Here is a 13,024-nt window from a genome sequence, read left to right as displayed (position 1 = left end):
CATCATTTTGCTGTATATATACAGCATTTTTTGGACTGAGTTTAGCAAAACAGTAACTTTAATTTAAAAAAAAAATATTAATAATTTTTATACAAGTCTTATTTAAAGACAGTCCCATGCCATGATTATATCTGTCTCTCAGTTACAAGCTCTGTGCTGCAGAGTTACAACTCACTGACATGTCACAGAAAACACGGACAGTTTAAAGCCCATGTGAGCTTATATTCTCAGCCTGCATCTCCTGCCCCAGGGTATTGCTAGGACTATATTTCACCTGATCTTGTAGTTGCTCTCCATTTGAAATCTTAGCACGCTTTATGTGAAATGCAAAGCTCAGTGGGATTTATGCTTATCTTCTTCTGTGAAAGCAGTTCTTCCTGCTTTCACAAAGCAGAAGCAGGGGGATTGAAGGATAATTTCCTGAGATTTACAGTGATAAGGAGGAGACATTTCCTGTGAAGAGATATGAAAGTAAGCAGGCTAACATTAGTCACAGCTCTCCCCAACAATATGCAGAGACATGGATTGTTGAGCAGCGGTGTGGAAAATAAACAAAATGCTTTAACAGGTGGTTGGTTTTGTCTGACCATGCATAGAAGCAAAGGAAGGTCCCAGATAACTGGGAAAACAGTGGCTCAAAGCTGAGAAGAAAAGCAGCAGTTAACTGTCATATACATGCATTAGATTCTCACAAGAGAGAAGTTTATTCTAGTTTTGGATTTTTAATTTGGATTTTGGACAAATGGTTTGTCAGTTCTCATGATGAAAAATGGGGTTTTTTCTATCTCCTGATTACTACTGATATTCAGTGGAAATCTGGAGCTACATATATTTTCGACTGCCATAACAAGAGTAATTAGGTGAATATCTAGACAGCATTATAATTTCTACAAGTCTCTTTTAAACTACCCTATTCTGCTAGCAGATGTCAATCCAGATGTTTTAGGAAATACCAACTATACACTAGGTGATCAGCAGAATGCACTTTCAACTTACAGGACTAACTCTCTAGCTTCTTGGTGAACACAAGGAAGCCTGCTTAAATGCATCTTATCTTCATAGGAAGGACATACAGGGTTCCCTAAAGAAGATACTAAATAAAAAGAGAAAGATGTATTTTCTGCAGACTTCTAAAGAACCACCAAAGCCACCTAAGAAAAAAGAATATTTCTGAAATGAATGAAGGTTTTTGTAGCCTTTTTATTATTAGTCTTACAAAAGTATAGACACAGGTGCTTCCTTTTTCTTAAATATGTAACTTAGAATTCAGCATCACACTACGTCTTGCCCTACTATGTTTCTGTCTCTGAGGCCACTCTGTGTACTACCCCTATAAATAGTGGAGAAACTGTTTCTGTAGGAAATGCTAAGTGCTTAAAAGCGCTATTAATGTCTTTCTTATGCCTTTACATGATATAAACAACAGGGATAAGGGAACCAGATGTGAGCACCAAGAGAAAATTACTTTAGTATGATGAGCTGAAGACTGTGTTTGGAATAGTTTTGAGATATAAACAGCTTCAGAAACTATTGGGACAACCCTGGAGTAAAGATCACCTGTCCAAGCCCCAGAACAGTCCTCAGGACTGAATTCTATTCTTAGGGAAACAAAAATCCTAAGTGAGGCCAAATATCTAGGCACTGCTGGTATCTAGTCACTGATGTACATTTCCCCTCTGATTTTTCTAATGCTGAATGGCAGTCTGCCTTTTAAACCCTTGTTTAGACCACAGATAAAATAGACATAAATCTAAAAAACCAGGATTATTTTATAAAGATAACTTGAAATTTAGCAATCCACTAGTGAATCCAGTCATTTAAATGACTGAATAAATAAAATGAATAAGCCCCTGATCACAGATTTGCAAGTGTATTTATGTTTATAGTGACAAATAAGCAAGGTCCTGACACAGATAAAGTGCCAACAGAGCTGGCATAAATGCAGAAAATGAACACAATAGATTTTTGAAAGAATTTCAACATTTAAAATCTCAAATTTCCACAATATTTATGTAAATCATTTTGAAGTCAAACACAAAAACAAATCATATGAATTCATACATGTGAAGGGGATTCATAACTGTGTTTTTAAGATTTTTTAAATTCAATTTAAAAAAAGAATTACTATTCATAGATTCAAGGTTCACAGTGTTGCATAAGAACATGTATGTTCACAGCAGGGATTGAAATAATGCCACAGTATGCAGACTACACATAAAATCTACAATTTTCCTAGCTTACATAACAATTATATACAGGCAAATGTGTCTGAGAAATCAGTTCTCTAACTTTTTTTCACAGTTATCTCAGTCTAAGATTGTGCTCTTAGCCATCTGCTCTATTACCTATATAATATTCTTTACATTTAATAGGAAACCATTGGGAGTACATACTGTGTTTTACTAACATTTTAGTCCTGTGCATAATATATTAGTGACTTTATCTTCAGTAGAGAAGAGATGAGCACCATTTTACCACAAAGCAACTAAAAGCAATTAATTTCTCCTACAGGAAAAGACATTTGCCAAAAAATATTCACAAACACGATTACGTCCCAAATGGCCTGGAGATTTCCAAATCTGTTCCTGTCCATTGCAAAATAACTTAATAATGAGGTGAAATTACATTCCTAAATATTTGTGAATTATTCCTTTTCCTCTTGTACAATTCTGCTTCATAATCTTCTTATGAGGATTATTCCTTTCTTCCCTTCCCTTCCCTTCCCTTCCCTTCCCTTCCCTTCCCTTCCCTTCCCTTCCCTTCCCTTCCCTTCCCTTCCCTTCCCTTCCCTTCCCTTCCCTTCCCTTCCCTTCCCTTCCCTTCCCTTCCCTTCCCTTCCCTTCCCTTCCCTTCCCTTCCCCTTTTTTCCTCCTGCTCTCCCTCTCACTCAGCAAACAAGGAGCCACACCTGCACTGTGCTATCAGCTGCTCTGTGTGCCATGCTCCACACCAACGCAGTTACTTTTTTGGCAGAGAGAAGCTTTTGTAAAAAGCAGCTTTCCCTGTTACAGAACCCACAAGTATACATACAGTCTTCAACAGATATTACACTGCTATTTTATTCTTTAAAGTCATGTGCTATTCAGCAATTGCAACAGAATGCTCCAGAATGGTAGAGCAGGTATGATTAAACTCTAAGGCTGGGGGCAGGTTTTCAGGCTAGCACATGTGATTCTTTAGGTGCGTCTACATAAGCATGAAAACACACCTACCTTTTAATCCTTCTTTCAAACTGATAAGACACACCTTATTTCTCACCCCAAAAGTTTTATAGCTCCATCTGTGGTGCTATAAACAGATTGAAAAAATCTGTCTGGGGTTCAGGATAAAATAATATGCTCACTGGAGTACATGAGTACTACTCAGTTAAAGCTGGGTCAGCATGCGGGAAAGGCCATGTTTTTCACATGGCTCACACGGCTCTCTCAAGCCTGTGTTGGCAGTTTCTGACAACTTTGGTTCCTCATTCCCTGTAGAACTGAGCAGCCGTGCTGAGCACGCTGGCCCACATGATGCTCACAGGCCTTGGAGAGAGCACTCGGCCAGGCTGGCACCAAATGCCCCTCAGGGCTCCCCTTGCTGTAGAGCAGCACCAACCATTCTGTTCAGAGCAGCGTGCACTAAGTCCTGGGCCTAGCCAGCTAAAGCACCCAGAGTGGTGCTGGAAGAGCCACCTCCTCCTGCTCTCCTGCTCTTCACAAGCAACTGGCTAGCTGAGATGGGGCATATCCTGATGACACCTTTCCACAAGCCTCTGTCCACCTCCACAACCTGACCAAAGCTGCTTTAACCCAAGAGGCAAACACCTTTGGGGACAACCAGAGTAAGCATGACTATTCAGGTGCCTAAGAAAGAGTGGGGTAAAATCTAGCCTGCAAAAACCAAAAACTGCGCTAAAAGGGGAAGATGGCACTCTACCAGGAGGAACAGCTTACGTTTACTTGCAGAGAGCTGGGACTTATACTGGCCTCGAACCAGCCGGCAGGTGGACCCATCTCCATTGCAGACCCCACAGTTATCTTCCTTGGCAGCACTTCCCAGCTGGTGGTCACAGCCAACAATCTGGCGAGAAAGAAAGATGTGCAGTTCAACATGAGCACTTACCAACTGACTGCTCAATCCATGTCTGCAATTAATTACTCTAAATTTCTCTCTTAGCATCTCTAGAGGGCCATAAAGTACCTTAGCAACGAAAGAGGCTCAGCAATTCTGGCTGGCACTGTGCACTGAAGTCAGGCGAGACATAAGGGAACAGGTTAGTACTCAGTGGCTTTTGCAGTCCAGAGGAAGAAAAGAGTATTGTTGGAGGTTGTTATTTTAGGGCATTGTGAACCTTTCTTGGTCAGAGTCCTATCAGAAATTTCCCTTCTTAGAGTTTCACAAAGAAAAATGCCTGAAACAGATAAAAAGACAGATAGGAAGCAGACAGATAGATAAAATGAAGAGCAGCATGGATCAATAGCAACATGGCTCTGAAATTTTACCTGCTCTGCAGCTGGTGAAGCCATGTGGTTTTAATTATGTTTGACAATAATCCCATTCCACACTGTCAATGCCTGTGTTCAGACATAGCAAAAGATCTGATAAAGAAGGCTGGAATTATTGCAACAAAAGATTTGAGAGTCATTGCATGAATGTAATTACTTGCTCTGAAATTGGTTTTATTCCTGCATGCAAATTGTTTGGTTAAAAATTTTAAGAGTTGAATAGATTAACTAGGTTTCTCAGTTTGCAAAAACCTTGTTATTCCAGGAAGAATCAAATAGTTATTTATAATTCAGTACATTTAAAATTAATTACATTTAACACAATGATAATGTAGGCCTTTTGCTTGAACTTTAAATGCTGCATCCAAGTTATGAATTTTTTTACATAATTAATAGAAATCCAAGAAATTAAGAAAGTCTTAAAAATGTTATAATTACCTTTCTTAAGTACTAGAAAATAAAAGGCCTTCTAGCATTCTGGCATTCAGAGTAAGCAATGAACAAATATTTGTCTATAACTTCTAATGAGGTTGTGCTAAGGCTCTTAGCCAAACAGAGAGGGTATATATAAACACACGGAATTTAAAATAAAGTGTTTTTTCAGCTTTGATTTTTCCCACATTTCTGAGTTTTAGTTAAATCTGAGAACTATGTCCTAGAAAATGATGAGAGCAAACAGGGCACTTATCATCAAGCCTCATAAAAGCTGTATGTGTAACTTGCCCACTAAAATATTCATAGAATAATATTTCTTATTTGTGCAAATCTGAGTGGACAGAATTACATATTTCTGCTAGGGTGAGATATACATTTGCTCTTCATTTGTCTATGAAAATGCAGGTTTCAGTAACCAGTATTTTCTTTTAGCAATTGAATTCCCATTTCTAACATCATTATTTTATTAGCTGCAGAATAGCTATTTCCTTGATTATCTGTCAAATTGACAATATAATTAATTTTATTTAAATCATTATAGATTCAAGCTTGATGAAAGCAATAATCAAATTTTTTTTTTATTTTACCGACTTTTTCCAGGTAAGAGCTGCATCAAGCCTCCTATGCTTACACATTATACTATGATCCCTCTAAGAGAATTAATGAAGCCTAAAGAAGCAACAGTCACAAAAATTATACATTTATTTGAAAAGCTAGCCATATCAAGACTGCAAAAGACATTTTAAAAAATTAAAAATATCATGACAATTAATGGTTAGAAAAATGAAGCAAACGTAAGCATGTCTTGACTGTGATTGCTCCATCTACAAAACTTCCAAGCACAGACACACAAATTGTATCCACAGTACTGTGTAAGATTTTAATTTTTTTTTGTTTTTTTGGTTTTGGTTTTTTTTTTTTTTTTTTTTTTTCCTCTGAATAAGAATATTCCTACAGGAGCTGAACAACCTTTGATATACACAGACTGGTATACTTTAACTTGCAGGAAAATCACTGTGTAAAACATGGTAGAAAGAATCATTTGCATGATCTGAAAACTGTATGTCAATGCCACAAATCAGATTTTCCTTCTAGTGATCACTAGCTCCCACAGTGAGAAGGGTCCCGCTGGGGAGCCCAGATAACAGAAGAAAGGCCAGAATTCCCTTTCATATCTGCTCAAAAGTTCAGTTTAGGGCAGTTACACAAATCTTTATGCTTTTGCCTATTTTGAAATTAATATGTGAACTGCTCGGATAGGAAATTGGCTGGATCTTAACTCCAGGTATGAGGTAATGTATTTAAAAAACCCAGAATTTACTTCTTCAAAGCATTTTTAACTTTGTGAATCATCAGCCCACATATTGCTATGGGCTATACCCTGATTAAAGTTAATTTATAAACTGAGAAATTTGGAGCTAGGTCACAACTTGTGGAGGAAACCACCAGGAAAATCTCAGGTGTGAAAGGAAGTTATATTGTGGTTTGTTACTTTTTTCGAGTTGGACAGCCATTACCAATGTATGGCATAAAAATATTTCTTCTGTTGAAATGCTGTGTTTCAAATGGAAGTATGAATGAAGTGGAAGTATGGAAACTTTTGTGATTACTAACATTTTTGTGGTATGTACAAAATGTGTATTAACCTTACTGTATTTGGCAGTGTCTCATAACTTTATGCAATTAAAAGTTTTGATGAAATGAAATGAATTTCCTATTTGTTCTCAAGGTCTCTGTAGAGAATTTTCCTTACTGTGTTAGATTATCTGTCTAAATAGATATGCAGAGCTCTGGGAGTATGTATGAAATTTTCATAAAAAAAAACTTACAAGTGATTAACCAATGCCTGAAATAAAAAATATCCCCAAGTTTACTACTTTTCCTTTTTTTCCTTTTCCTTTTCCTTTTCCTTTTCCTTTTCCTTTTCCTTTTCCTTTTCCTTTTCCTTTTCCTTTTCCTTTTCCTTTTCCTTTTCCTTTTCCTTTTCCTTTTCCTTTTCCTTTTCCTTTTCCTTTTTTTCCTTTTTTCTCATTACCTAGGGAAATTCTTCTATCTTTTGAAGGTAATTACACACACTAGAAAAAGTTGCTAGTGTTTGAAATGGAGTAATTGATGCTTTAAAATGAAAACACTACTCCAAATCTCTAATATGAGTTTTTAGTAGTTCTTACACAAAAAAAAAATTTGCAAGCTGGACTTTTATGACCGCAAAATATCAGACAAGGAAAAATACACAACTCGTGAGAACAAAATCTTTTGTCTCTGAGCAGAAAAAACAGAAGTTTGGTTGAGTTGAGAACATGTAATTTCCATATCATAATTTTCACTGTCCATCAAGGCTGCAGAGAGCTCATTGAAAAAGGTTATGGAATGGGTGAAAATATGTCACCACTTGCCCAGAAATCTAGAGAGGGTTAACAAGGAACAGGAAGGCAGAATTTTTTCTTTCAAGCATCCATTCATAGCATGAACAAAACACAGAGGGAAGGTTTTAAAATGGCTATAATCAGAGATGTCGAAGACACTAGGAGAGGCCAGCTACCAAGAAAAGTAGACTGGCTTAGTCTGCAGAACTAGAAAAGTCTGCCAAGACACTGACCTATGAGCATATTCACCTGATGAGAGGTGGTTGAGGATGTGTCATGAAATGGAAAGCCATTGATGGTAAGCACGGTAAGCCAAGGACACAGTAAGGATATTGTACCTCCAATATACAGCTCAGGGTAATGGTTTGGGGGACACAGTTTGAAACAACAGAGTGAAATTTTGGAATCAGAAGTTCAGGGAATATTTCACTCTCTGAAAAGCTTTGAAATGTCAAATCCTTGTCTTGGTTTGAAGCTGGATCCAATGTTGAAATTCTGAAGTTTCTGTGGAATAGAAATTTCCCATTCCAATGAATTCTAGTTCTGATCTCAGTATATCCTGGGGGGTTTAGGGAGATGAAGTCTTTTTCAATCCATAAAGGTCTAAGAAAGAAGCTCCCACTAGACAAGAAAATGGATGACTACAACAAACTACAACTGGAAATGTTCTGAAGTAAGCAGCTTTCATACTTAACATTACATGTTAGGTTTCATCCCCTTGAAGCAGGGTAATGAAGCGCAAACATTCCACACTGATATCTTTTGAGTTTCAAGTTGCTGAAGTGTGGTCAGAGGCTTGAACTGCACATTGTTACTGCACAAAACATCAGAAGTAACTCCATTAAGTTGCCTGACTATCCAAACTCCATTAAAATCAAGAACATGTAAGTTTGATAAGTTTTGTATGAAGCTCTTATGTGTTTCTAAAGGTGCTTCTATAAAGCTCATGACTATTGTGGCTAAATGCCCTTAAAGCAGTAAAGACAGACTTTGCAGAGCTCTGGAGGTCTCTCAGTATATGGAAAATGTCAGCCATGTAGTACCAGAGTGAGGAAATCACTGGTGAGTACCAACTGCTTGCCCAGACCTTCTTCACCACCTCTAAAGTGAGCTGATTTTTTATTCTCCTTATGGGTTTAGCATAGAAAGTCTAGTAACAAAAAGCCAGAATAATAACAGCTAATCCCTAGTTGGCCAAGCTTGTGTTGTTTTCTGGCACAATGTACTACAGAGAACTCAGAGGTAAAGATTCCATATTATATTTTAGGCTGGAGTCCCAGACTTCATGCTGAGTTTGACTCTCCCCCTCTTCTCCCCACCCAAGCCCCACCCTCACGCCCCCCCCACCCCGTTACTACACTTGACAGTCCATGGGTTGACAAAACAAAAATAAGGATCTTCCTAACTCTGAGGCACATTGCAAAATAATTTTTTACAGGATGCTGCAAGAAAAGAGATAGCTATGAAATTAGCAGATCAACTGCTTGCATATAGTTTAAAGGCATTGGGCTAAAAGTCCAACAGGAGTTGGAACTAATCATTGAGTGCGTGCATGAGTGTTGTAAGTGTATGTGTTCCCCTTGTGGACTTGAATTCTGGCTCAGTTTAGCAGATATTTCCAGAAATAAAACTGGACCAGCAATGACAGGTTCTGCTCCAGCCCTGCTAGTCTGGAAATGCCCTGAAGTAAGAAGTTTTCATAATAATTTCTATTCAGCATTAAGAAATTCCAGGCAGGAAATAATGTAATCAAGCAAGCTTGCAAATCCAGGCAATTATAAATAAATCTGTTTTTCAAAGGGCATGTCTGCAGTTCAAACGCAAGAAGTTCTGAGCATCTCAGAAAAACAAAGTTGCCCTTCACATAGATACTAATGTGGGGCTCAATGTGGGACTTGTGTGGATTGTCACTGCTCAGCTGAAAAAGGTTTTGGATCAGAGCCATCATTTCAAATGGGTTCAAAATCCTATTTTACAGAATCAGCATGAAGAGCTGCTCTATTCTTCAAATTACTGGGGAGAGAACAAGCTTGAGCCTGTACAGCAAACTGGATCTGTATTGGTGTCTGTGACATGAGGACTTGCAGCTCCTGCTGGTGAGGTATCTGCCCTTCAGTGCACCGACGCCTTTGAGATGATATTTTACAGCCCCAGTATTTTTCTGGCACAGCCTCATGACATTATCCTGTCACAGGCAATCTTGACCAGCACCTGGCATGAGGCATGACTCCCCCAGGTCCCCAGGAATTCTGGTGAAGGTACACCACAATCCAAATATAATCAATGACCATAAGATGATTTTCACAATGGCAAGGCAATTTGTAATTATGCCGGTAACAGCAGGTCCAGTGGCATGTACAATCAGTGTACTTGCTTGGTATTCAAGAGAAACATACCTTGCAACTGTTCAGGCAGTATGAAACAAACTTCAGTTACTGAGGAGTACCCCAATTGTTAAATACAGCCATTGAAGTGTCTAAGATACACCTTCCAAACACATGGCTGGCCAGACTGTAGATTTGTGGCTGCTGGTTACCTTATCTACCACTAATCCACTGCAACCAAGCTGCAGATCCTGCTTGGTACCTGTCCCATCATTATCAGGTAGCCAGAACTCTCTGCTAGTAATATATTTAAACAAAGAGCAAATATAGAACAAATATATTTAACCAAATAGCCTCATTCATCCAGCACAGCAGACACAGCCCATTGGGAATCAATGGTCAGCCAATGCTCTAGAAGCAAACAGTAAACACCCAGCAGCAGAAGGAACTGAAGAAAAATTTCTATCTCCTAATTTTCTCTCAGGGGAAAAAGAAATATGAACTTGCTCTGAATCTACCCTTGATTTAACAAATAGAAATTCAACTAATTTTAAAGCTGCCACTTATAAATAAGGATTACAGTTGCTCTAAAGTCTTGGATGTGGGGAAAGGTAACTTGTTACATGTAAATTTAATTAGAAGGAATCTTCCAAGATAAAAAAAAAAAAAAAAAAAAGATGGAATTTTTCAGATTTAGTAATTTCTAACCAACCAATTTTTTTTTGTTTGGGCCACCATAGGAGAGTCCAGAGATGCATGAGCAAATTTTTCTGTAGTTGATTCTCTGATGATACAGAAATCCAGGGGCTGCTGCTGTGTAAGAGGCAACATTTAAACAGAACTTACTTCCAAGAGTTTATAAACAGGCAACAATAAGAAGAAAAGAAGCATCTGTGATTATTCATATTCACTTACCATTTCATTAACACTTTGGTTTTTGCTGCATTTAGGTTTACATAGCTATACTGAGTTGGAGCAAAAATTAGTTTTTCCTTTGTCCTTATATGTTTGTGTATTTCTTGAAGAAGGAGAAAAAAAACCCCTTTGTTTTTTTAGTTAGTGTGCTTTAGCAGATCATTAATTAAATACTTGCTTTTCTCCAGAAAAGCCACACCTTTTGTCTAGATATCTTAGCAGTTCCAGGGGTAAGATTTATCAGTTTTGGAAGAATATTAAAACACTGCATCAGAAAGTAATTGCAATGGCCATTCTAAGATAAAATTCATCAAGGCAGCTCTCCCTCAGCTTCCTGGTAGCAATGTCCCTGAGAAACCAAGAGTAAATTCTGCCTGCTGGACCTATTCTTTTCTCCTAGAACATGAAACACTAATTTTAAAAGCATTTAATTGACCTTTGTGACACATTACATTTGACTGCAATTCTTTCTAAGCTTTGGTGACTTCATAACATGCTTGAAATTGCTATTCAGAGCTCTCTTCTGTTGGGCTGTACAGGCTTCTTTTGTTGGCAAGAGTCAGTCCTCTGTTGGCTGGATCAATGGGGATCCAGCTGCAGAGCTCTGTTGTACCAGTACCAGCAAAAATTTTCTGGTGCTCTGGCAGTCACATAATCTGTGTTATCAAGGAACAGATATCTTCCACAGTTCAAATACTTGAGAGAGGCTACATGTCCCCAGACTACTGCTTAAACAGCTTAGCTAGTCTATATGGTACTCCATCCTGCTGCTCAGTGTGTGAGAGGAGTGCATGCAGGCCCTAGAAGACATTTAGGATGACATAGGAAACTACCTCAAATGCCTGCAAAACACCTGTCCTGGGTCTTCATAGTAGCTGGACCCCTTTCCAAGGTCTTCAATGAGAACCACGAATCTGTTTTGCTGAGGACTCTCATAACTGCCCTGCCATTGCAGACATCTTGCCATCCTCCTGCAGCAATAAAGCCACTGCACTATTCTAACAACTCAGGCTTCTAGGTGTGCTAAAGAAACACATGAACAGAAATTACTTCCTGGTAACTGAAAGAGAACCCTTAGAAGTCTCCAAGCTGCTCTTTTAAATTTCTTGTTATTGCCAAGTCTCCAAATGACAATGTTCCTCCCTGTGCCACCAGCTAACGGAGCTGCTTTGAGTGCTGCTGGTCAAAGACAGGTGCACAGCAAAGTTGGTCATCATTGCAGAACAGCACTTGTTGTTTCTGCTAAAAGAGTAGAACAAAGTACTTCTGCAGAGGTGCTAACCTCTGTTCAGAAAGTAAAAAACTAGTAACTCAGGGCAGGGGAGTTCTAATAGTGCAGCTGAGGGTTTTTTCACATACAAAAAGTAATCACATTTCCCTTCCACTCTCCACCACAAAACTGTTCCTACCTGGCATGATGATAGCAACTTAAGCATTTGGCTATTACTCTTATGAATCATGGTTCTCCACCCCACTCCTTTCTGTGTACTGGAAAGATGTCACACTGGGGGAAAAGCTACCTCTTTTGTCTCACAGAAACTGAAATTAATTAACAAGAGAACAAAACAACTGTAAAATAATATGGGTTGGTGGAAACACAAGTTATGCTTTTTTGTTGATAATTAATAAAACAAAGGCTATTCATTTATCTACTATGTCATCAAACAGGCAAGCAACAACACTTTCAGTCCTCTTGTGTGAGCAAAACACAGAAATACAGGTAAAAATCTCCTGCTAGAAATTACTGTCTCAGAGTTTTCACAGTTAGATAACGTTTAAATGTAGAAAAAAGGGATCTTGCAAAAATCAGCACACAATCCTCCTTGTTATCATTGCTAAAGGAGGACAAGAACAGTCTCTAATATTAGACCAATTAATGTTGCAGGGTGGAAAAATGCAGATGAGGGGTTAACATGGGGTGGGATAGACTCCTGGTGCTCTCATTCCCCAGAACTGGAGTTGGCTTGAAAGGATGGCATGTGAAGAAATCAGATCCCAAGCTAAGGAATGACTAGGAGCAGCCATGGGCCCAGCAACGAATTCCTGCAGCTATGTCCCAGGTGTATCCCATATGGACAGTCAGGACCCAAGGCAGGTTTGTAAGCCTTTGAGAGACTGATAATCTTATTTTTACCTGTCTCATGCTGGTTTACTGTGCCAATAAGTAAAATTTCCATACAACAGACTCCAAACTGAGTTATCCTGATTAGTTCTGTATTTTTGGGCTGAACTGCAAACAGGAGAGGGTGTGTGCAGCAACATTTTGTACATTGAAGAGAGGAGAAACTATCATGAAGTTATCATACACAGGACATTCAGCAGAGTCACCTATTTAAAGTAGAGCAGATTTTCCCAGTCTAGACACACACACACACACACACACACACACACACACATACAGAGTCATTTAAGCATTGGTGTGTCTAGAACCACAAAATAGAACCATGGACTAGTTTGGGTTGTAGGGGACCTCTAAAGGTCATCTAGGTCAACCCCT

The 13,024-nt window shown here is 38.6% G+C and overlaps 1 protein-coding gene across 2 annotated transcripts in view; it reads right to left on the bottom strand.

The window, feature by feature from the left end:
* LOC110473153 (ADAMTS-like protein 1) overlaps positions 1-13,024 on the bottom strand; it is a 309,111-nt gene that overhangs the window by 34,893 nt on the left and 261,194 nt on the right. For both annotated transcript variants that reach the window (XM_077790007.1, XM_077790008.1), the window contains one exon: positions 3,936-4,062. In XM_077790007.1, coding sequence (XP_077646133.1) covers positions 3,936-4,062 — 127 coding nt within the window. The remainder of the gene's footprint in view (positions 1-3,935; positions 4,063-13,024) is intronic.

This window comes from Lonchura striata, chromosome Z, assembly GCF_046129695.1.
Source record: "Lonchura striata isolate bLonStr1 chromosome Z, bLonStr1.mat, whole genome shotgun sequence".
NCBI lineage: Eukaryota > Metazoa > Chordata > Aves > Passeriformes > Estrildidae > Lonchura > Lonchura striata.
This window is presented reverse-complemented; position numbering and strand designations above follow the sequence as displayed.